Source organism: Brachyistius frenatus, unplaced genomic scaffold, assembly GCF_029030835.1.
Source record: "Brachyistius frenatus isolate BFR_SWC_R1_liver_20210118 unplaced genomic scaffold, ASM2903083v1 Contig_140, whole genome shotgun sequence".
Lineage (NCBI taxonomy): Eukaryota > Metazoa > Chordata > Actinopteri > Embiotocidae > Brachyistius > Brachyistius frenatus.
The window spans coordinates 470,049-495,351 of record NW_027210739.1 but is presented as its reverse complement, the minus strand read 5'-3'; the positions used below and the strand labels follow the sequence as shown (position 1 = coordinate 495,351).

General features: G+C 39.7%; 1 protein-coding gene across 4 annotated transcripts in view; it reads left to right on the top strand.

Moving 5' to 3' along the window:
* Positions 1–23,674, top strand: part of znf618 (zinc finger protein 618) — a 29,498-nt gene extending 5,824 nt beyond the window's left edge. Inside the window, exons 2-15 of one of the 4 annotated variants that reach the window (XM_069715282.1) lie at positions 3,327–3,648; positions 4,840–4,917; positions 5,183–5,227; positions 9,707–9,796; positions 10,359–10,439; positions 11,509–11,598; positions 11,998–12,087; positions 12,298–12,384; positions 14,923–15,000; positions 16,362–16,406; positions 17,129–17,206; positions 18,017–18,175; positions 18,904–20,003; positions 20,283–23,674. In XM_069715282.1, coding sequence (XP_069571383.1) covers positions 3,354–3,648; positions 4,840–4,917; positions 5,183–5,227; positions 9,707–9,796; positions 10,359–10,439; positions 11,509–11,598; positions 11,998–12,087; positions 12,298–12,384; positions 14,923–15,000; positions 16,362–16,406; positions 17,129–17,206; positions 18,017–18,175; positions 18,904–20,003; positions 20,283–20,831 — 2,865 coding nt within the window. In that variant the 5' untranslated portion in view covers positions 3,327–3,353 and the 3' untranslated portion in view covers positions 20,832–23,674. The remainder of the gene's footprint in view (positions 1–3,326; positions 3,649–4,839; positions 4,918–5,182; positions 5,228–9,706; positions 9,797–10,358; positions 10,440–11,508; positions 11,599–11,997; positions 12,088–12,297; positions 12,385–14,922; positions 15,001–16,361; positions 16,407–17,128; positions 17,207–18,016; positions 18,176–18,903; positions 20,004–20,282) is intronic. The other 3 variants (XM_069715279.1, XM_069715281.1, XM_069715280.1) reach the window with 3 other exon arrangements.
* Positions 23,675–25,303: the final 1,629 nt, after the last annotated feature.

Genomic DNA, 25,303 nt, shown 5'->3' with positions numbered 1-25,303 from the left:
ACAACTGATTGAGTCGTAGATTTTATTTTACATGGATGAAGTGGATGATGCCAAACTTAAACTCAAAAATCCACCTTGACAAAGTGAGAACATGTTTATAGGGATTTTAGCAAATTGTTTTTTTTTTTTTTTGTAAAGGATTTAAAACCTTTTTTTTCAGTACTTGTACAAGTCCCTATGGCAGCAATTACATCTTTGGGTGTTCTTAGGAAAGTCTCTCCAAGCTTTGTTTACCTGGATTTGGCCAGTTTATCTCTTCAATTCTTTCAGATTGGACAGGAAGCGTCCGTCTGAACATCCTCAGGTCTCTCCACAGATGTTTGGTGGGGTTAAAGTCTGAGCTTTGGTTGGGCTGCTCAGCGACAGTCAGGACTCGTCTTAAAGCCACTCCAGCATCTTGGTGTTGACTTTTCCTCAGGCACTTCTTTAAATGCCATTTGGCAAACTCCGAGAGTGCTGTCAGATGTCATCTTACTCAAGGGTGTCTTCTGTCTCGTCAGCCCACAATAAAGCCCTGATTGAAGGAGTGTGGCTGAGATGATTGTCCTTCAGGCAGGTTTCTCTTATTTCTGCAGATGACTTCCAAAGCTCGTAGAATAACCGTTCTTGGTCGTTGACTTGGTCCTTGGTTGCTCAGCTTGGCTGGTCGTCCAACTCTAGCGAGAGTCCTGGTTATTCCCTACTTCTGCTGTTTTACACCCTTTGAGGTGATCCTGGGAATGTTTAAAGCTTCAGACATGTTTTCCTGACCTTGTCATGATCTGTGTCTCACCAGATGTTTATTGCACAAGTTTTAAGGTCATTGGGCTTCATGGTTTTGCTTTTGTCCTGACAGTGTGACTTTGGGGATCTTGTACACACCAGTGCATAGGGATTTCCCAATCAAGTTCTTTTTGATATTAAGTAATATTGTGCGATATTGACTATTTAATACTGAGTAACGACTCTCTCCACTTCCAGTTTTTCAGGCTTTTTTGTAGCTAGATATAATTTGTTGCATCTTAAAACATGAATGAGGAAAGTGAGTTAATTTTTTTTTACATCAATTGTAGTTTTAGTTGTGATGAAAAGGCAAAAACATTAAATACAAATATTTAAATAAAGGCAGAGACGGTGCAGTTCACACGGCTGCAACTTTTCCGTTTAACGTTCTAAAATATTTTTTATCTCATTGCAAATATTTGCTTTGAACTGAGCTCAGTATTCACAATCACATCAAATGAAAATCAGAATTACACTTTTACCTGGTCGAACTTACGGTATTTTGTTGTGTATTTTTTCAGACGCCATATTAGTAGTAAAATGTTCGCATTGCAGACATTACGGATTGTTTGCTTCTTTTGTTTTAAATTTTATTTATTTTTTTATTTTATTCCTTGTCATTTTAGAATCTGTAGGTCCAATAAAAAGTGAAAAACATGCCTCACAATATTTAAATTTTCCCATAAACACTAAGCAAACCTGTTTTGAAGAGAAAAGCTGGCTCAAGGCTAAACCCAAATTGCTGTAGTACTGTTTATTTTGGCAAACAAATTCACTGCCTTCATCTTTCTGCTGTAACATATTTCCTTTTTATGCTTCTGCGCTGTTGACAACCGCGCTGGAACGCATTAGTTCACTGTTTGTCCCGTTCTCGTGAACGTCATATCTCAGGAACTTCCTGAGGGACTTCCTTTAAGATTTGTTCAGACTGAAGTGATCAAATGTTGGTGGTCAAAAGTCACTGTGACTCCACATACATCCCGTTCATGTGAACACAATATATATATGTAAGGAACGCCTTTAGGGAATTTCATCACATCTGGCACAAACATCCACTTGTACTCAAGGATGACGTGGTTAGATTTTGGTCGTCAAAGATTGCTGTGACCTCACTAAACATGTTTGAGGCCATTTACCCCAAGATATAATTTGGCTAATTATGACAAAATTGTATACAAATGTATAACAGGATCAAATGAAGAGATTACAATTCATATCCAAAATGGCCATCTTAACTATGTCATCCTAATCATCTGCTAAAACACTTTTCTGGCTATTATTCTGTGCCATGACTCCGGAACCAATGAGGAAATCGACACCACATTTCACATATGGTATATGCGTACCGAATTGGTGGTCGTAATCTCAGTTGTCTACCTTGAAATGGTGGTAATTATAATGATGGCTAATTTCAGCACTCACTTTCAAACCATGGCCTGTGTGGATAAGATTACACAAGTTCATCTCACGCCACTGGTAAGACTAGACGCTGTGTTGAGACTTCTGAAAAGAGAGAATGGAAAAATCTTGAAATGGATATACCCAAAATTAAGTACTTGAAAAATATAATATTTTAAAAATGGCAATAAAAAATTGAAAAGAAACAGCTGTACCTGAATTTCAATGACACATACAGTTGTACACAAAGTCTACGTTAGATTTTGAAAAGCTATATTTATTTGTTTCATACAAAGGTTGAACAACCATCTGGTCTACTGTTGCACATACAGTGTGAAGTGGCAGACAGAACTATTACACTTTATTACAGCTGAAGGTCGGCTGTTTGGACTATAAACGTCGAATGTTTTGTCTTTGCTTTATCTGCTTCACGGGCTCATCTCGCTGAGGCTTGTTGGGCATGTGTCATATCCAAAGAAAGGTGTATTTGGGCTATGAAAAGGCTTGTTTTTGCTGTATCGGTGCGCTATTATTAGAAGTCCAATTTTCCCTTTTTCCATAATATCAGTCATCCTGGCATAACTCTGTTTTGCTTGGTTGCATTCTGAGCACATTCTCTTGACAAGGCCTTTTATAGCCATGTGCTGAAGTGGCAAGTTGAGTAATTCAGATATTTCTGAAATTAGAGCATTTGGGCGCCACAAAGCTGTGGAATTTATGCCATCAAAGGTCACTCATGAACGGTTAAGCCACTCTGTTCTTCATGGCTAACGTGAAATTGTCTTTTTTTTCTCTTCTCAAAATTACACTGTCGCACTTATTACCTCCAGTTTTTCCTGTACAATTTGAGCTCATGTAGCTCTTTACTGTGGTGGTTGGTCCTTTTTAAAAAAAAATCTTTTTTAGACTGCAGGGTGCTGCTCATTTTATTTTGGGCTGCTTGCTCTTCGACGCTACTCGAATGACATCCTGACATCCAGAGAAACTTTTTCCCTTTTGATATTGTTTTCATGGTAATTTTAAAACGGCACAGTCTGTTCGACCTGGCAGGGCGAGCTTTGGGCTTTATTCCGATATATCGGGCTGCAAGTCGTGCCACAATCAAGACTGCATTTTCCGACGCATCATTCAAGTCTTTTTTATCTGTTTTTCTGTTCCTCATACAGAAGCACAGGCTCAGTGGAGGTGGAGTCATGAGTGCACAAGAAGCACCCAATCCCGGGAAGGAGCAGGCAGACGGTGGGAGCGCAGCCGCAGATGCTCCAGCGATCAAGAATACTAGTCCGCCACCTGTCACCGTCAAGAAAGAGCCCGGCACCTCGGAGACGAGCAACGGGAAAGTCGGTGATGCCAACCCAGCTGAGATCTGTGTTGTCATCGGAGGAAATGATGGAGGAGCAAGTGGAGGTGGTTCTCGTAGAGCTCAGACCGAGGGTATGTTTGCCCTTGGTACTCCTCCTCCAACGAAGAGCACAGACTCATGCATAGGTGTGTGAATGTACATATGGACATATACGTGCATTTGCTGACGGCAATCATGTCTGGTGTCTTTTGACCCTGACGTTGCTTCCTGACTGTTGAACTCAAAAGTGCACGGCATTCAAAAATGGCATTTCAGGAAATTGAACCCCAGTGCCAGTTTACGAAAAACAATGTTTATAGTCACTGAAGATAATTCAGAAATGTCACTGTGGGCAGTTTTTTTGGAGAACTTCCTCAAAAGAAACGGCCTCTTTGAAAACTACTGACACCGTGCAGTTGCTGTGCAATTTTTTTTTTAAATGTGGTTTTTCAATCCTGTGAGAACAAATACAATTCTTGTATATTGGTATGGCAGTGTATTGGGACGGCAGCTGAAACATTAAATATCTCCAAATCTGGGGCCAATAACACCCATCTACATCGCTAGTGTGTAACATTCGTGGGAAATGATCAAATATGTTGCTCTGTAATTTGGGTGAGCTGGAACGTAAAAGTTTTTGTTCATATCCTTCCACTCTTTTGCAAAGTCGATTCTTTCACATGATAATGGTGATGATTAATGCTATTACTGCAAATTGCAATTACATGCACTGTGTATGTGTACATGTGCAAATGTATGCACTGAAAAGAGATTCAGTGGTCAGTTTATTAGGTACACCCAGCATTAGCTAATGCAGTTGTTACACAACCGCCGTTTCATTAAATCCTACCTTTTACACGGGTAATAATGTTTATAGTATTTAGTAAATCTTTATTAATGTAATCAACACCTCTAAAACCTCAGACTGCGTTAGTTCTCGTTAGCTGTACCTAATAAACGAGTGTTTGATGATGAATGTTATCACTCGCAGCTTCGATCAAAACTTTCTGGTGCTCCGTTGCACCTGGTAGCCTTTGATGGCTCCTTGGACACTTTTTATGGCTGATACTGACCCGTTTAAATATAACGTCGTTGGTCCTGATGTTATTCGTCTTGGCTCAGTCAATGAATCAGTTTTGTAATAATTTTTCCCTTTTAGGAAACAGAAGTGGAAGAAACGTCTCAGTGGAATCACTGTAAATTTGAAGGCGTAGGAAAGAGAACATTAACAGCTTTACGACACAAATGAATCTGTTTTTCTGATTTTTCTTTTGTATATACATTCCTGATGCTACTATTACTTTGTTTGAATGACGCTGATATGTATTTTCATGCAGGTTCATATGTGTGTGGGGTATGCGGGAAGAAGTACAAGTATTATAACTGCTTTCAGACACACGTGAGGGCACACAGAGGTAAGATCGTTTTCTTCACTTGTCTTTGCGAGAAGTCAAATAATGATTGACTGCTGTGTTTTTCCTTTTCCTGAAATGATTCACTTCTCCAACATGAGTCATGTATGTTCAGTTCTGGCCAGGGATTGTATTTTATACAATAATCTTGTTTTATTGTCCTCTGAATTACTTCAATGTGAAATTCAGGTTGAAAGCTGTGAGCACATGTTGGCATTACGGTACTCGTTGAAGTCCAACTCTTCTTTGTCCTGTTTTTCAACTGTAGAATCAGAGAGCATGGTTGCAGATGGTTTACCCCAGACACCCAACAGTGAGTACACGTTCACACTCATCCACTAAACAACTTTATTAGCATGTTGTTTATTATTTAGTGGACTTGTCGTTCTACTGTAAATCTCAGACTTAACCTCATTGTATTGTGACACGGACACAATGTTCTAACAATTACAGCGATGTTTGGTTGTTTATAGAAGTTTGAATATTTAAGGAAATTGGTTAAAACTGAGCCACTCTAAAAGTACGTATGAGTTGCGCACAGGACGTATTGTTTGGCATCATGAGTTCTTCTAGTTTACCTGAGGTAAACCTGAGACTGCCTATAAAAATTAATGCTGGAATTGTGATTTTAATCTTTGAATGGCAGTCTATATCAGCCGCCAGGACCTGCGTTTATCAGGCATCTTGACATCATGGTGAAAGTTTGATTAGGACTAAAAATACTCTTACTTCAGAGTAGTACTCGAGTTATTTATAAATCTTCCTACATGCACTCTCGGCAATCATTACGTGAATGTGCACATCGCTTAAAGGCAGCAGTATGAACGTGAAAGGTAGAAAAGAACAATCATCTTTATGCAGGGAGAACAAGAGTTTTTTTTTTTTTTTTTTTTTTTAAAGTAGTAGGAAAATTACAAACACAGTGTAACCAAAAGGTCTGTGACAGTGTTAATAAGTAGGCCAGCGAGGCTTCTTGGCAAATAAATTGCTATTAGATTAAATTTGTAAGAGGATCTGCAAAGCATTTTTTGTTGATGCCATATATTTAGACTTTCTACTTGATAATGACTGGCATATCAATTTATGTGTGTATTTTTAAATATAACTTTAGCAATCCATGTGGCACCAAAAAAGGTGGCAGAAAGTGATGAGTGAGACGAGTGATTGATCTTAATAAATTCATGGAGTGATTGCCTTGAGATAAACACTGGATCTACATATCAGACACCAACAGTAATTAAAGCCTCCAGTTTAAGGCAGCACTGCGAAGGTTTGGCGTCAGTGTAACCTCCACATTAAGTCTGCTTAACACAAGACCAACAGCAACTTATTCTGGGTCACTGAAAGCCTGCATTTGAGAATTTGTGGAAAATAAAATTAGGCCAGCGGATAATAAGCCTGGATTTTCCAGATAGTATATTTTATGAAATAAATGTCCCTGCATTTAACAAGTTTTAGCATAGGAACATTTTGGAGTCAACACAGGCTGTGTTGTGGAGGAGTTCTTGGAGTTGAAGAGAGTATTTTGGGAGCATGGCTAGAAAAAACTTTCCTTAGTTTTGATTAAGTGGGCGTTAAGACCAGAAACAGCCCCGTGTTTAAATAAAATGTAGGCGTTGGTGGGGGTGTGTTGCTCCAGGTACCGAGGAGACAATAAAATACCATCCAAGAAGTCTAGCTTTGGCAGGATGTATTTAAATAATCAGATGCCAAAACTATGGTGGCACTGAAGTGCAAAACACAACAACAAAAACGAGCAGTCCTAAAGTGCAAAACACATAAATGCAAAAACTCCCCAAAAACCTGTGGTCCTGAGGTGCAAAACACAAAAACAAAAAGAAAACGGAACCACAAAAATGAGCGGCTTTGAAGTGCAAAACACAAATATAAAAATACAAAAAACACAACAACAAAAACTTGTGGTCCCGAACTACAAATCACGAATTGATCTTGAAATTATAACGTGTGAAACGGATTTAACTTTAACTTTGCAGGAGGATTCTTAGAAACATGGGTTCATATTTCTCAAGCACATCAGGATATCTCTGGAATCAAAATGGACGGAATAGAAATAACATGAGCGCAACGTAATGGTGGTTATCAAGCTCCCCACACACTTAATCCATCGTCAAAAAGAAAACGAAAACTTGTTTTATCGTTAATTTACAGCATGCTTTCAGTTTTGTTAAATCAAAACTCTGTGCCACCTAAAACTGAAAACACAAACTGTGCTTTTTGAATGTTAAATATACCATAATTGTAGTCCTTATTAAATTAAAAATATCTATGATTTCCAAATTAATTTGAATAATGTCAGAATAAATATTTCCTGAGATATTTCATTGTGTTTTGTCAAAATCAGTGAGCAGGATATAGTTGTTAATTGGTTGAATTATGAAAGTAATGACCTCATGGGATGGACTTTTTCTCTTGAGCCACATGAAAAATAAATTACAAGTCTAGTCTTAGGTTTATGGCATGAATATCACGCCATCTTTCAAAACTGAAAAAAAGCTTTGAAAGGTTTAAATTAAGTGTTTGAAAGCTAGAAATCGAATAAAAGGTTTTGCAAAATTAGATTTGAAGGCTTACATAATGCTATTTTCTCTGAGTTTTCCTTATTCAAAACCGCAGCTCTTTTTTTTTTTTTTCACAGTTTCTCACATTTTTTTAGTTTCACATTCGTCACTTCTGTCCTTGTGTATTTTTTTGTTGTTTTCCATGTTTGAAAACTTTTCTTAGCTGAGTTTACAGCACCTGTCTGGATACAGTTGTACTGTTTTACCCTTTAAACAAATATGGATATGGACCTGCAATAAGCATTTTATGTTTGCATGGAATTGTTTTGATGACATCATAAACAGGCCCAAACTGTTTCACTATGTTCATCTTTTATTTTGCTGTCTGAAATGTATTCCGCAAAAGAGATGCATATGACAAGTTTATTCCATGTATTAATATATCTGTTTATCATTAATAGTTATTTATTGAATATTCTGTGTGGCCCCCTATCCCCCAGTGATCTTCCTATTCGGCCCTTTTGCTATTTTATTTGAAATAGTCCTGCCTTTTGCAGTCCTTGCTTTTATTTGGCTGTGTTTTTGTCTGACTGTGGCTTTGTAAAAGTAGGTGCACAGAAACGTAACAATAAAGAGAGACCAACCTGCAGGGAAAATGCATCCATAACCAATTATCTCTATTTTTATTCTTTTATCGATTTTACTCTGAATGTGTCCTCACCTGTGCTCGCAGCAATGATGTTATGTGAGCTTTAATTACACGGACAAATGCCAGGAATCCACTAATTTGTGGAAAATAGTTTTAATCATGTTAATTTGAGAGAAAATTATAGAATATGCATGGTACTGTTCCCTTGAGGTGTTATAAATGCAATTACAGTTAGGCACCCTAATAATCGTCGTTGTCGCTAGTTAAGCATAAATTTCATGATCCCATTTGGTGTGTGAAATGAAGAAAATTGTTGTTTTTAAATCAGCATTGTCATATTTTTCTGGGCCCACTTGTGTCACATTTTGTAGCACAGCCATTTGCTTTGTTTAAAAAAAAAAAAAATCTAATTACAAATTTTTATGTTTTTAAAGCACGACAAGAGCTCAGTTCAGACCAAACTGCAAACCCGAATCCAGACCGTAATCCAGGTCACCGCGCTGAGAGTCGCCCTCGAGACCGGCGAGGAGAGAAATTTAGAAGTTGTCGCTCGGTTGCTAAATGCTAAAACATTTGTCGTGTAGGTGTGTGCTGAGAGGCTTTCTGCTGCGGCAACATCACTCAGACGTGTTATCATGGGGAAAAGAAACCAAGTGGAGGAACGTGGTCAGAAACTAACATTGTCTTCCAGTTGCTCTGAGACACAGTTTATGCAACAGATTGCCGAGACTCTTCAGATGTTCTCACTTTTCAATGGCCGCCTGGCTGCGCAATACTTCACCCTGCAACAAAATTAACATGAGGAAAAGAAGCAATCTGCATCCCCTATGTCCTTTTACTCTGTTAGTCTTTTATAGAGTTTACAAGAAATGTCTATGAAAGCTAAATCAATTGTTAAGTGATATTAATGTACATTAAAAAAAATAATAATTCAGTTTATATTCATAATGTTCAGTTTGTGCAAGTCCATACATGGCAAATTAAAACGCAAAAACAATTTGCTATTTTAATCTTCAGAAGTTGTTCTACCATACTTCACCATTTTTGAATTTAATTGGAATTCAAAATGCGGCTTTGAATTTGCATTAAAATACAATTTGCATACGCATATTTTTAGCTTTGTTTTCATGTAGATGTTACTCATAAAAGTAATACATTCATTATTAACTTTTCCCTCACCTTTTCCCTTGGGATTCATCTACCTAATCTCATTTAGCCTCCCTGTCTGTCTGCATGCAATCAAATCTGATCCTCTGTACTTATTTGTTTGCTCATTTATCCAAGTTTCTACTGCAGAAAGACTAAAAACAGAACTCATTGTTCATTTTATGAGAAGCAACTGGAGCACCTTGGGGTTCAAGACGTTCAGCTGCATCTCGGTGCTTATTAAATCGCTGTGTGGTGGGGTTCAATTGGTTAAAATGTATGTGCTGTATCTGCCATGTCCAAGATTCATGTTAAAGTCCCATCTCTCCTGCTTTATAATCTGTGTTTTAGTATTATTGCATTTTAAATGTATATGGCCTTCCACAAAATACTGGTTGTCAATGATATCCATTGTCTGCTAGCCTGTATGTCACTCACATATAAACTGTGGCGGTCTCTCCACCTTTTCACCTTGCAGGTAGCTTCCGTTACTCCTGTGACATCTGCGGCAAGAAGTACAAATACTACAGCTGCTTCCAGGAGCACCGCGACCTGCATGCAGTTGATGGTAACCAGGAGTTTTTGCACGATTTGCATGACAAGTAATTTTTTTCTCTTTGAAACTCCCGAAAACCTGAGCTTAAGAGCCATTCGGTGAGCTTCCTATTTCACTCTCAGAGTAGAATCTCGATTTTATGCAGCAGGAGCAAAATCTGAGCAAAATGGTAAAATGGAGGAGATAAGAAAAGAAATTGGAGCTTTTTTACCCAAATACAGTAAATGGCCAGAGTATGTTTTAAATGCATTTCAGACAGGCTTGTACAATCAATGTAAAAGCTGCTCGTCAAAGACATTTTCCTTTTTTATTTTCATTTTGAGTACATGTTTGTGATATTATTTAAATCCAGATGGAAAGGAAGAATAAGCTATGTATAACTTTCCACTTCAAGGCCGTGTGACCGTTTGTGACCGCAATGACATTTGACAAAGTTGAGTGACCTCAGAAAAGCAGTCAATAAATAAACATGTGATTCTTCAGCTGGGAACAACATGATATTTCACAAAGAGCTCAAGTCACATTTTACATTAAGTGTATGTATTCACTGATCTCTATACTTATTTCCTCTCAGATCCATATGAGCAGGTAGTGTTACCTGTGGATGGCCTTAAAGAGGAGGAGCCAGTTGAACCCTATCAGAAAATTGGACCAAGTAAGACTGTTTGATGTATTTTATTTTATTTTTTATTTTTTAAAGTAGTGGTGTAACAGTACACAACATTCATGGTTTGGTATATTTTTGGTGCGGCAGACAAAACAAAAGAAATGCCTAAATTATTTTAATTTTAAATGTTCTCAGTTACTCAAATTCTGGCATATAAAAAAAAGACTTTCACCTGTAAAAATATCCATCAAGATAAGTGCAATTTCATTTTAGAAGCGTGCAAAATAATGCTGCCTTTGTCTCTTTTCATCAGGTCTAAGAACAGAGGCATCTTGTTTGTCAAAAAAAAAACAAAAAAAAAACAACAACCAGGGTCTTTATGCAGTCAGTGCGAGCTCCGCTTGCTAACCAGCTGAGCAGGACAGCCGATTGGTCGGTACTGTGTGTGAGCTGAGAAGTCGCTCATTCAGCTGTTAACCCAACTTGCATGATATTGACAATACCGGGTGTACCGCCAGAACGTTACAGGTGGAACTTTGTTTCGGTCCTGTGAATACAGCTGTGTAAACAGACACACGACGGGAATACTTTGGATCACGGAGCGTACCGAGTTGAAGAAATCTGGTTCCATGCTAAACCATTCAGGATGACGATATGTCCTGTTACACCCCTAGTTTAAAGCTAATTAGAAAATGTCTGTACATGATGATTGTAAAACCAAAATGAAGATTTACCATAACAGAGCAAGATTGCAGAATACGATATAAATAGTTTGTAGCTGCCTTTTGAGTTTTATGATGGGGATAAGTTTGACGCTGTAACCCAATGTTTATACAAAATTTTGATATAATTTGTTTTATGCTGGATTTCAATTATTCTCCAGAGAATATTATTTGAAATCTTAAGTTGTGGCCTTCCTGATTAGTGGGCTTTGAAAATCCCTTTCTAGCCTTATAGCTTGATTCTACCGGTGTCCGATACTTAACACAGTTTGTAATGAAAGGGCTTAAGTCATGGTGATAATCCATTTTAGAAAAATAACACTTATGAGGTCACAATGAGCTAACTCCACCCTGGAAAGGTTGCAGAACATGAGTCCAAAAGTCCTCTTTCGCAGGGGAAAAAGCTCTCGCCCACCTCCACAGAGACCTCGGGTTCAACCGGCGGCAGCGCATGTCCCTTCAAACCCAATTGGCAGTGTTCGCAGGTGGGAAGCCTGCACTTGTCACTGCACTAACGACTCCTACTGATTAAGGGGGGATAGTGTGAATGTCCACGCACCATGCAGGGAGACCCGTGTATTTTTATGTTCTCTAATGTTGAGGTACTGCTAAATGTTAATTTAAAGATGGGAACTTTCACTCTGGGTGGGGGGGGGGAAGCTACTGTCAGAATCACCAGCTCCTTCCTCTTCACTCATATTTGGACTTTTTGTTTTTTCTGCTTTTTTCCTTGTGACGTAAGGCGTGATTAACAGAGTGATTCTGTCCTTTTTAATTGAAGACAACTAATCCAACAAATTTGACACTGACCTGATACTTGCTTTACGACTAACCTGGATTTTGGATGAAAACAATGGTTTGTTTGTGTGTTTTCTTGTTGCCAGAAACGGGGAGCTATGTTTGTGAGTTCTGTGGGAAGCAGTACAAATACTTCAACCCGTACCAGGAGCATGTTGCTCTTCACACACCTATGGGTGAGTCCGTGTGTTTACTGTACTCTCTTTATTAAAGATTGTAAAATTTTCAACTTTTGGAATCCAGAATAAAAATAATAAAGTCAGATTTTAGTCATTCGTCTTTGTTTCTGCATTTTAATGTGATGCGGAGGAAAGTACCAACGTGTTATTTTTGGTTTTGAAGTTTTACGACGTGTCGCTTGACTGTGAGCATCTCTTTCGATGTAGGCTCCTTCGATGTGAAGACATCGCGGGTGCAGGAATGTGGTTTGGATATGAGTAAATTTGGTCACAGCCAACCTGGGAAGATAAAAAGTAAGCAAAACTTTATCCCCTAAATTTTATTCGTTGTTGTGTAATTTTAAGCAAAATTGCACACACACACACACACACACACACACACACACACACACACACACACACACACACACACACACACACACACACACACACACACACACACACACACACACACACACACACACACACACACACACACACACACACACACACACACACACACACACACACACACACACACACACACACACACACACACACACACACACACACACACACACACACACACACACACACACACACACACACACACACACACACACACACACACACACACACACACACACACACACACACACACACACACACACACACACACACACACACACACACACACACACACACACACACACACACACACACACACACACACACACACACACACACACACACACACACACACACACACACACACACACACACACACACACACACACACACACACACACACACACACACACACACACACTTAGTCGTGCCAGTTATGAATGGGGGCTGAAATTGAAAGTCTGTGTCCGGCTCCTTGATAACGTTGCGTAAAACTCGAGGAATGAGTTACTTTGCACCTTTTACTCAGAGCTGCTTATAATATTTGCAGATCAGAAAAACAAGGAAAACATTGATTATCTTGTAACAACCGCAGATTTTAAGGCCCGTGATAAATTTCATCATAATTGAAATGAAGTTGTTTCTTGTAGTAAAAGGGTGAGTTGTGTTTCAGGAACAAAATCAAATATCGATATATATTTTTGATACCTTAATATCGATATTGCAATGATATTGTAGGACTGACTGTTGAGTGGTTAAGGCAAATAATAGAAGCGCTAGAACAGTCTGGGAAGTTCAGAAAATGACATCACTTTACTGTAATGCAGCCTTTAAAACCAGGAAAAGACACCCAAAATCCAATATGAGATTTAATCTCATATCACAGTATCAATAATATAATACTGATAACAGTATAATTTTTATATATTGCCTAGTCTTAGCCTGAGCATCTTCTCCAAGGCTTGCAGGATGCTCCGAGGCAGCAGCGGTGATTATTTGCTGACAGTCGTCTGAGCGGAGACAAACAATAAACACGGTGTCTGAGTCTGATCCACAGTAGCTACGATTCAAAACTGTCCCTTAAAGGACCATTTCTAACATATCAGTGGCGGATACCACACGGCACCTTCAGGTCTTACATGCCTCTCCTGGTCGCCACTGTTTTGGCAGCATACAAAGGGACCAGCAAGCACATTAGCCAGCTCGTAATGTCTTGGCTAATCAGTGAATGTAATTATAAGTGCTTTTCTTTGGTGTCGTAAAACCTGAATGCTTCGTAACTGGCGTAACAAATTGTACTATTGTTGGAGGTAAGTGCTGTCAAAACTGTGCCGAAATGGATGCTGATAAAATAAGAAAACAGCCTTGTGAAAATGAACAGAAACCAAACACCCGCTGCGTGTACTGCTGAATATTGTCTTTTAAAAATGTGAGTGTCTCTTGTCGCCCGCATGACCACAGAAGTGCAGCCTGTCGGTTTACCGTGGTGGTATTGGCATAGCTGGATTTGAGGGCAGAGACCGTCGCAGTAATATCACGGTCCTGCTGTGAGGGTGTGGTGGAAATGCGTAGAAGCATAACTCACTGTGGCTGAGCAGTGTTTCAGTGAGTCAGTGTAGAAAAAGGATATGAGAACCATAAGAGATTGGATGTAAGGCTCTGGGTAACCTTGCAGCTGTTTTTGTGGCAACCTTGCTGGAAACTATTAACCTTTGCTGAATGGTTAATTGCACGATTCAAGTGAGGATGTGATTCATGTTTTTTTTTCTTGGTATGATTTTTTTTTTTTTTTTTTTTTAATTGCCTCAAGCTAAACATGTTGAATTATTTTTCAAAATGTTAAAATGAAATATAGACTATTGACCAAATGTTAGTCTCATTAAAGCTAATGTATCTTACCAGAAAGATTCATAAGATAAGAAAAGAAAAGTCAATGAAATTGTTCACTTGATATGCAAAACCAAATACACATACAAACACATTACCAATAGTCCACTGTCAAACATCATGGATTTTCTCCCAACTCGTACTGCATTTTGTGGTTCAACCCCCCTCCGACTGCCATAAAGAACTATTTAAAGCATGGCACACACTCACATCTTAAAAAGTGGGTCAAAAAGATGGAATGAAGAGAAGGAATTAAACCCATATTTAAATGTAATATGAACATTTGGATGCTTTTTCAGGGCTCTTAGTATGATTGATTTGCATGCTGCAAACTAAAATTAAGTGTAAATTGCATGTCATTAAGTTTGCTTCATCTCCACTGTTGTGTGTGTGTGTGTGTGTGTGTGTGTGTGTGTGTGTGTGTGTGTGTGTGTGTGTGTGTGTGTGTGTGTGTGTGTGTGTGTGTGTGTTTTTGTTCATAACTTGAATTGAAAATATTATTCACATTGTTTAGCATGGGCATGTCAGTCATTGTCTCTCCTGTGCTTTCACTTACAGACAGCCCATTCAGGCGGAAACTGGAAAGTGCGATTCAGTCTAGTCTGGTTGACACCAACAGTTCGCAGAATTCAAGTGGTGAGCTCCGAGTCACTTGTTTTGTGGATGTGTGTGTACTTGTCTGGAAATGTATTATTTCTGCTCTAATGGTGTAAAGTATTTTCAGTTCTGTTGTGAAGCAGGTGTGTGTGAAAGCGAATGTCTGTCTGCAGAAATACTGTTTCCATCCATCTGTACTGTGTTTTGCTGTTCACACCCGAGCTGAAAATTGAGATGAGGACTCGGTGGACGTAAAGAGGTTTACGTGACCTACCTTGCATCACTTGTTACTATATAAAACTCAGAGAGCTCTATCATTATTATTATTGTTATTCTACTACTTCACATGAAAATGGAGACCTCGTTGGATATAATGTTGGATCGCCTTCGGCTCTGATAACAGCTGCTTCACAAAAGGGCGGCACGGTGGTGCAGTGGTTAGCATCGTCGCCTCACAGCAAAAAGGTTCTGGGTTCGAATCCGGTCCTGGGCCTTTCTGTGCGGAGTTTGCATGTTCTCCCTGTGCTTGCGTGGGTTCTCTCCGGGTTCTCCGGCTTCCTCCCATCATCCAAAAAAAAAAACATGCACTTCAGGTCAGGTTACCTGACGCCGCGGTCGTGGCAGCCTGCTGCAGCATCTCCCCCCTGAGAGCCCCCCTGCTGTAGTGAAGAAATTTCCCCTCGGGGATTAATAAAGTGTATAAAATCAAAAATCAAAATCAAACACCTCATTCAGAAACATGAAGGCGAAGTTAAAACTACAAAAGTCTCACTTGTTCATGAGAGTTTTCTGTCTTTGCTGTTTTGTCTGTGCTTCGCTGACCAGTTTAAAGTGGGTTAAGCAGAGTTGTAAACTCATGCTCAGAAATATGCTGCGTCACCTTTCACAATTGATCCCATTCAGAAGTGGCCACTTTGTGGTCCGTGATCGATCAGATTTGGCCTCAAATCGGATCAAACCAAACCCGCACAGTGCTGATGATGCAGATCGCAGCATCACACTCCTAGAAATATTACAGACGACTACATTTTCCAACATTTTACATGTGATTGTTGCTTCTTTGTTTTGAATATTTAATTCATAAAGCGATATGTGATGTATTTGACAGATTTATAATAATATGAAAGCAGACTTGGGGAGGTTTCAACCCTCCTTCGTGGCATTCAAGACCCTTTGTCGATGTTTATTAGATTTCACTTTTATCTTGGCTTCAATGAAATGTTTACAATGATCTGCTGTTTTGTAAGTAAATGATCTTCAGCCGATAATCTTGTTTGCACATAAAAAAAAACAACACCACTGATGCACTGATTGAATGCAGATGGGAAAAGAGTGATGCAAAATGCCCCACTGTGTGTGTAGTCTTAAATTCCTCCTCCTTCCTGTCCTCTTGTCAACAGGAACTCCGAGCCCTCTGGTGGCCAGCTCCTTCTCTACAACACAGAGTAAGTCCAACCCCACCTTCCTGCCTAAAACAACAACAAAAAAAACCTGCATGATGCCTCCTTCTCATTTCACCTTTTTTCTAGTGTGCTTTGATTTCTGTTAATCTGTCATCGTTTGGTGCAAACAGTTTCTCTTCTTCACATTGTGGTTATCTGGATTTTCTACATTTCTACATGGTTATGATTTAGGAATATCTGAACACAGGTTTTCTTTTGGTGGACAAAGATTTTGGAAAAAGCTCTTAGAATTTTTTTTATGTTTGAATGTAAGGATGTAAACATGAATTTGTCCTTTTCTTTTTATTTTTTTTTTTTTGCCTTAGTTAGGATATAGTGGAAACGGACAAGAAATGAGGATTAGTTGGGATGGGTGGTGTCGCTGGCTAGATTAGAACAGGGGACATTGTGATTATATCACATGCCTCAAATCCCCTGGCCCCAATTTAAAATGAACTTCTATATGTTGCTGCGATAATTCCCAAAGTAGCTTAAAGCCATTTTAACATCTTTGATGTAATTTTCAGAGATGCTGCTACAAATTGAGTCACTTAAGGCTGCAGAAATCACAGTAAACAGCCACATGTGACGTTCAGCGCTGCTGCGTTTGGCAGAGGTCCAGTACAGATCAGGGATAACGGTGGCCAGGTGGACAGATGCACATCATTTTCATTTTCTGCCTCTGACAAAGAGTCAACACTCTTCTGGGCCTTGTGATTTTTTAGAACCCTACACTTGTGGTGCCTGTGGCATCCAGTTCCAGTTCTACAACAACCTGCTGGAGCACATGCAGTCCCACGCTGGTGAGTCCACGACTACAGATGCATGTTAAAGCTCGACAGGGAATCAAACCAGTGTGAACGCACCCTCGGTGGCTGCTATGCATGTGAAAGTCTCAATGATTACACAGACTCCGTACCTGTTTATTGAAGTGTAGGCATTAAGTTGCTGTACACGACGTGTGTATATCGAGTTTTAAGGAATGGATTGTTGTCATGGGGGTTGTTGCAGATCTGGATCTGAGGCTGCTGGAAACAGTTTTGTTTTGCTGCAATCACAATCGCACACATCCACTCCCCTCCTCCCCCCCCAACCCCAGCCCCCTCCGCCCTGCACCCTTTTAGTGTAGTTACTCTCTTATGTATGAATCATGTTGCCTGTCCTTGCATGCGGTCTTAAAACACTGTTTTCTACACTTCAGCATTGAGAACAAAATATATTTACGTTGGTAATAATTTATTCATCATGATTTTTTTTTTTTTTTTTTTTTTGCTGTTTGGTGTTGCTTTTAGATTTTGACTTGAATTATTGTGTCGAGACTGACGTCAGTAAATTGCTTACAATGCAAGATTCATGAATGATCTGAACAAACCATCAACTTAATTCCTTTTGTAAACTTGCACAGCCAGTTTTGAGGCACAGCCTGTTAAGTTCAGACTAAGGGAGGCCAGATAAGGTGTTTTTATCATTTCTTTTGCTGACAGTTATTTTTGTTTAATTTTGTGTCATGGTTTTCATTCTTTACACTTTCCTCCACTGGAAACACTTTTTTTCTCCATTAACATTAAACACTAGTGACGACTCTGCCTGATCGTCCTTCTCTCCGTCCTCAGCTGATAATGAGAACCACACCAAAGGGGACTCTCCCAAAACCTCCTCAGCCTCGGGTCCTCAGGAGCAGCTGTGGAGAGGTTCTCAGGTTCAGGCCCATTCCTCAGTTAAACTACAAATCCAACCTCAAAGCATCTCCCAGAGAAATCATACTCTTAGTCGTAAGTACCGCAGCTTCATTAAAAGCCTAGTAGTTACGAGACATCCCACGTATACAAGATTCCTGCTGGGAACCTTTGTTGCATGCCATACCCTCTCTCTCTCTCTCTCTCTCTCTCTCTCTCTCTCGACCTACATTTGCTGTATGTTTATCTCTAATATAGTCAAATTTAAGGTCAAAACAACAGCAACAGAAAATAATAATTATATTGTGTATTTTTTGCAACCTGGTAGGTCAAGGAGTTCTCAGAGGAAAAAAAGTTTGGAGACTCCTGCAATAAAAAAAAAAAAAAAAAAAAAAAAAAAGCTTTTCAAAGAGAATTCTCGTAATACCAAAAATAACCTCTTAAGGCCCCACCCCATGTTAAAGAGGAAGAGAGAGAGAGAGAGAGAGAGAGAGAGAGAGAGAGAGAGAGAGAGAGAGAGAGAGAGAGAGAGAGAGAGAAGAGAGAGAGAGAGAGAGAGAGAGAGAGAGAGAGAGAGAGAGAGAGAGAGAGAGAGAGAGAGAGAGAGAGAGAGAGAGAGAGAGAGAGAGAATTTCTCTGTAAATTAAGTTTGTTCCCTTATTATTGCCGTGTTTTTTTTCCCATCACTCTATGATTCTGTACTGTATTTAATTTTCCCTTTCAGGATACCCTGTGTTTTCTGCCAACAAAAAATGAACTCCTAATTATCTTTCTTATGTTTTGTTCTGCCTTCCTATCCATCCATCTGCTGTCTGTCTTGGCAGAGAATAACGGACTACCTGAGAAGGAGCGACAGCAGGTGGCAGAGCGCCTATTACGGGTAATGTGTTCAGATCTGAGCATGCTAAATGTGCTCAACAGCAAGGACTTCCTGAAGTTGGCCCAGACCCTCGTGGATACAGGTGCTCGTCATGGTGCCTACTCCACCCGTGATGCTCTTGGCAACATGAGTGCCTTGGCACTGCGCCAGCTGCCCCGCATGTACAACCAAGTAAAAGTCAAGGTCACGTGTGCTCTAGGCTCGAACGCCTCGCTCGGCATCGCCGTCACCTGCCACTCCCAGTCGTCTGGCCCGGACGCTTGCTATGTTCTCACAGCCTACCAGGTGGAGGGCTTGAGACTGAAACGCTACGTGCTCGGTGTGAGGGAGGCCGAGCTGAGGGAAGGGCCCGAGCAGGTTCACCACTGGGTGCAGAATGTGCTGTCTGAGTTTGTGATGTCAGACATTCGCACCGTGTACGTCTCAGAGCCCAGAGTGTGGGGAGCAGGATTTTCAGGATCACCGATGGGAGGTGGCGCCCGGGGGAGAATATGTTTGCGGTGCGCGGGCTGTTCGCTCGGTTCGGTCGTCCAGGCCGTCCTGGGGAAGCGCAGCCTGCAGGCTCGAGGGCTTCACGAGTTGGCCGAGCTTCTGTCGACGTGCCGAGATATCGCCTCGTCTACCGCGCTGGCTGTTCGTGAGGAGCAGTACACCAACACGTCCACAAGCACAACTGAGGAGGGTACACAGGGCGGCCCCGCACAATGCCCCACCCCTCCCTGCTGGGATCGTATGGCCGAAGCTCTTCTCCAGGTCCATGCCCACTTTGAACAGATTTGTGAGGCATATGGTCGCAGTAAGGCCACAACTCCACTCCTCCAAGGTCTCAACAAGCATCTGCTTGGCACGCTGGGTTGTCTGCTGGCACCTCTGCGCCTGGCAGCTCTGGAGCTGAGCAGCCAGAGGAGACCAACCTTACAGCAGGTGCTGCCTGTCTACCTACGCCTGGAGAAGTTTTTTACATCTAAAGCTGGAGAGGCTGGAACTGGCACGGCTAGCAAACTCTGCCACTATTTCCTAGAAGCACTTAAGGAAAACTTCAAGGTACTTCACTAGTCTTAATTATATTTATTTTCTTAAATAGACTTTTTTTTTTTTGCTGCAAAAGAGCTTCGATTCCTGTTACATTTTGTAAAGATTAGAGCTGGTTATTGTTGCAATGCACCACTGATGATGCCGATATGATGCAACATGTTTTTAACATACATACTACACAGTTGATGCCTCCATTTTCACCCAAATGCCTAGAAACAAACCCTTGATGCTGGATGAATCATTGTTCTCCCAGAAGGACTGATACTCTGATATTTTCTCTGTTTCCAGGTTGAACGAGCTCACCAGGTGGCCATGATCCTCGACCCACAGCTCAAGCTGCGTTCAGTGCCGGCCTACCAGCATGAAGACATCATTTCCCGTGCGTGCGAAATGGCTGCTGACAACAGAGATGGAGGTATGACGGGTGGTGGAGGTTCAGGTGGCGAGGAGCGGGACACTGATGGCCCACCCACCCCTAAAATAAGCCGTGTAGAGGGCAGCGGGAAAAATGGCGGCTCCTCAAGGGGGAACTCCTCATCCTGCACGGTGTCTGGTAACGATGAGAGTCAGAGCCAAGTCAGACAAGAGATTTTCCAATACCTGGCCGAGCCTCTTCTCCAGGGTACACCTGATCTCTTCCAGTACTGGTGCTCAACGGTGGGGGAGAAGTTCCCCAGGCTTTCTCGCCTGGCGCTGTGGCTCCTGGCGGTGCCGGCTGTCGGCATACGCAGCGAGTGCGTGACTGTGTGCGAGCAGAGCCTGGCGATGAAGAGGAGGCAGCAGGTTACCGCCGAGGAGATGAACAAACTCATTTTCCTTCGCTCTAACATGGGCTAGAAGAAAAAAACCCAACCAACCCTAATCAACCAAACATTCACCTCCAACCAATGAATCATGACTATTATTTATATACTGTAGGTTTAGACCAACTGTAAACATAAATGTGTATGGACACTGAATACTTCTCAGATATTTACAGAAAAACTCACATTGTAAAGGTTTCAAACACCCATAAAACAATACAGCTTATTGCATATTTTGTATGGAGAAAGGACTGTTGTAAAGTACTTTGGACAAACTAAAGGGGTGGAACGGTAACTCTCAAAAGACTGACCTGTTTGGTACGCTGCCCTCGGTTTGGGATGCACACGTAAATATGATAAGTTTGGTCTTGTCGTAGCCAGTGATTTGAATTCCTCCAGCCTAATAACTAAACTACTACCAGGCTATAATGCTGTTATTCTCACTGGATGGCAACATTTTCAGGTAAAGTCAGCATTCATTGCTTGAAGTTACCGTCATAAACCTCTGAAAACAATCCTACAAGATCACAGTTTTGATTTTAAGTTTGCAGTAGTTACTCTTTTCAGAGGTGTATGACAAAAAAATAATCAAGTGGTGATTCTTCACTGCCGTTGCACCTCTGACAATTAAGTGCACTAGGTTTATGATTTTTTTAAAAAAATTTTTTATCACTTATCTCTAAAAAAAGAATATTTTTCAATACATTCAACTGCGGACAGGTAACTGAGAGCCAAATCATTGCAGCTAATTTGACAGTGGCCTCGAAATGTAGCTGTGGATGATTTACATCTACTGCATGAATTTTTATTTTTTCATTCAGTAGGTTAAAAAGTCATTCGGTGATTTATTTTCTCTCTGGAATTAACTGCAGAGGGGTTATCGCTGCGAGATAACTCGACCTGCTAGACTTGCCGACAAGAGCTGAAATTCTTTTCTTTGCAAAGTTTTTGTTGTACGTTACAAAGAGGAAAGCTTCACATTAGAGCCTGTCTGTGGTCACTTTTAATACATAAATCAAACTCAGCCTCACAATATTGGAGCTGGATTGCACCCTGAAGGAAGGAATCGCATGTTGGACGATAGATTGCATCGTCCTTTTAAAATTTTGACAGTACGAGCGAACTTACATGTTAGTAAAAACACAATAATGCCAATAGGAGGCCATTTTGATTTGCTTTATGATAGTTTCCAACGCCGGTAATTTCAGGAATACCACATCAGTTAGCTTAGTGACAGGAGACACCTACGATCAACTGTACGTTGCATCAGTACACTTGGTTTTGTTTTGTCCTCAATAAACAGCATTAATGTTATTAGCAATCAGTTTGGTAAGCTTGTAGGCAAGATTTTAATTCATAATAATTGCATAAATCTGTGTGCATGTGTGTGTGAATATATACGTGTATGCTTAGTTTTTCAAGCTCAAGTAGTCCATAGGAAACTTTATTTATTATTCCTTCATCATTTATCATTCTAATACAAACATTGTCTTCCTAATGTGAGCGACAAATTTCCATTTGTGAGGCAATAAGCTTCATCACAGGGCATAGTTTCCAACTTTATCTGACTGTTCTCATGACATTCACACAGGTAATTATTGACAGTAAATTATTTTTATGCTTTGTGAAATCAAGTGGAATTTTCTCAGGAACGAGCACATCCGAGCAGGCACCGCCACTTTTCCTCACTATACCGAAAAAAGAAACCAAACTGTGACCTCAACGCCGAGGTTTGTACTGAACCGTGACTTTTGCGAAACGTTCCACCCCAAATAGAGTTAGTGCCACTTGCAACAAACGAGAAAAAAAAAAGAAACACTGAGGGTTTATTTTTTACAGGATGAAACAAATTCTGCCAGTGCATCCGCTAAAGTCGACACCTGCATGCTCATGAAGTCAAGTTATTTATTTTTTTATGAATTCTAGTATACATTTACTTGAGCTAATACCTCCTAAAATGACTTGGATGAATGGAAGATATGCTGTAAAATGTGTTTGTTGCCTCTGGTACTAATCAGTCAAGTACTAGTTTGCTATCTCTGTTTTTGGGCCTTAAGTCTCTTTCATGCGATCACCTTGAACCCTTCAGTCAGAGCCAACATCATGCCTTTATATTGCTGTTCAATGGCCTTCTTTTCACCATCTTTTCTAAAGCTTCTAGTTTTGTTCTCTTTATCACTTTTAGACTCAAAGGGACTCTGGCTGAGGGTTGCAAACAGTGCCCTCTAGTGGCCAAATGAGAACTTTCTTTTTTTTTCTTTTCTTTTTTTTTTTCATGGACAACTGTGGTATTTTAACAAGTGCTTTATTCCTGTGTTCCCAAGTTTTAACAAGGTTGAATTAATTTAGCATGAATGCTTTTATTGTTATCTCTTAGATCTTAAAGCAGGTCGGTAATCATTTTTAATAACGCATCAAAACACAAGCATCCAATGTATAAACTGACTGAGTACAAATGACAATAGCACACCTTTTATTGGGGTTATGCAGAAAGAAATATCAATGCTGATACTGTGATATGAGACTCATTTGAATTTTGTTTATGCTGTTTGTGGTGCAGCTTGAACTGTGTGTGTTGATCCTGAAGGTTGCAGTGCAGTCAAGTGATTTAACTGCGTAATGTTTTGTTTTTGCGACATGCTACATCAACTGCTCCTTATTCAAATACGAACACAAGTAGTCATAGATTAAAAAAAAAAAAAAAAAAAAAATCACCTTATCATTACATTATCTAAAGTAAATCTACTTCTCTATTTTTTTTTTGTCTTTGCTTTGGTGCAACTTAAGGTACTGACGTACAGTATTACATTCAGGCCCTGTGAACTTTCATTCAGATGCCATTTCAGCCAAAGCCTACATGGTGGATATTTCAATCATCCGTTTTTCAGTGTGACAGTGTGACAGAAATGCATTTTCTGGCCTCCGAGATAACATCCATGCGTTTTTCTAACGCTTTGTCGCCACCTTGTTTTGTACAATGTACACTAGTAGACTTAAAAACTGCCTCATCACCCGAATAGTGATCAATATTTGTTCATGAATGAAGTCGGAATTGTGACATTGCATCTTTTTTTTTCGAGGATGACGACAGGGCAGTTTTCTGAAGCGTAAGGTTAATGGGACCGTTACCGTTTAGGTTGTGAAGAAAAATGGCAAAAAGATTAGAGGGCATCTGGGTGAGCAGAATGAGCATGAGTGGAAAGCAAAAATATCAGATTATTGGGATCTTTTCAGTTCTCAGAAATACATTAGTTTTTACTTACATAATGATATTTGTGGCATTAAAGATATAAAACACAAATGATTTCAATTAAAGGTCGAAGGCTCTGCATTACAAGCTGTTTCACAAATACATAAGAAATTGACTGTAGCCCTCCTTACCTCTAAGCTTTGATTTCATAAATACTTTTCTCTCCCTAATGGTTTCTTAAAATGTCTGATGTGTTTTTCTTATATATTTTGGTAAAAAGAGAAAAATGGCTGTAAATTGTATTTAAATTCATTTTTAAGTATCAATCCAATGTTTTACCTCAGTACTCAGAAGGTAGTGATGTAACTTAAAGATCGCAAATCAGATGTTCATATAAAATTTAGCTTCAGTCAAAGACATAGTCAAAATACTGTACATTGGTTTGTGCTTTCAATGGTGATCCTCGACTGAACTGATGAAGGGATTTTTTCTTACAGTTTTTAAATAGGTATTTTCAATAGGATATGCTCTGGGACAAAATGCCATGGTTGACATAATGATGTCAACTTAATTTTAGTTGGAAATAGCATTCCTTTTGTTGATTAAATGAGAATTATATCTAAGATATGCATGCTTTTAATAAGAGTACTGATATATAATGTTATAAGCCAGTGTTTCTCATCAGATGGAAATAAATCATATTGGCTCTGAGTTAATGTTACTTTAGGACACTCGAGAGTCAGATAAGCAACCCAGACTGTATTTTAACCGTTTAAGGTGGGAGTAGCGAAGATGATCATGGGTTGGTGTTTATGGGTTGACATCATCCATTTTCAGAGGATGTATTATGTAAATACAAGAGAACTGCTGTTTTTATGCCACAAGGGGGCACCTTCATTTCAGAGATCAAGTAGGGAGCACCAATAACATTATACCTCTTTTTTCTACAGTAGCATTTCAAAAGGTTTTGATATAATAAAAGACTCAACTTAGATACTGTTACTAGTAAACTGAAATCAGCTGTAAGTTTTATTTTGTTTCAGGATTTTAACTTATTCAGATAATAAAAGTTCAGTTTTGAAATGTGGTATAAGAATGCTAACTTGGAGATTTGTTCTGTTTAACTCTGGATTATAGTCTGTATTATCAATTCAGGTTAAGAAATTAGTGTTGCTTTCATCCTATTTTACAGGCATTACTTCCTTTTTATACTCTGCTAAAATGCAAAAAATACGTTGGATTCTATTCATTTTGTCTTTTTATCGCACTTTGGCAGCAGATTCCTGTGTAGATTCAGATCTGAGTTGTCTTATTAG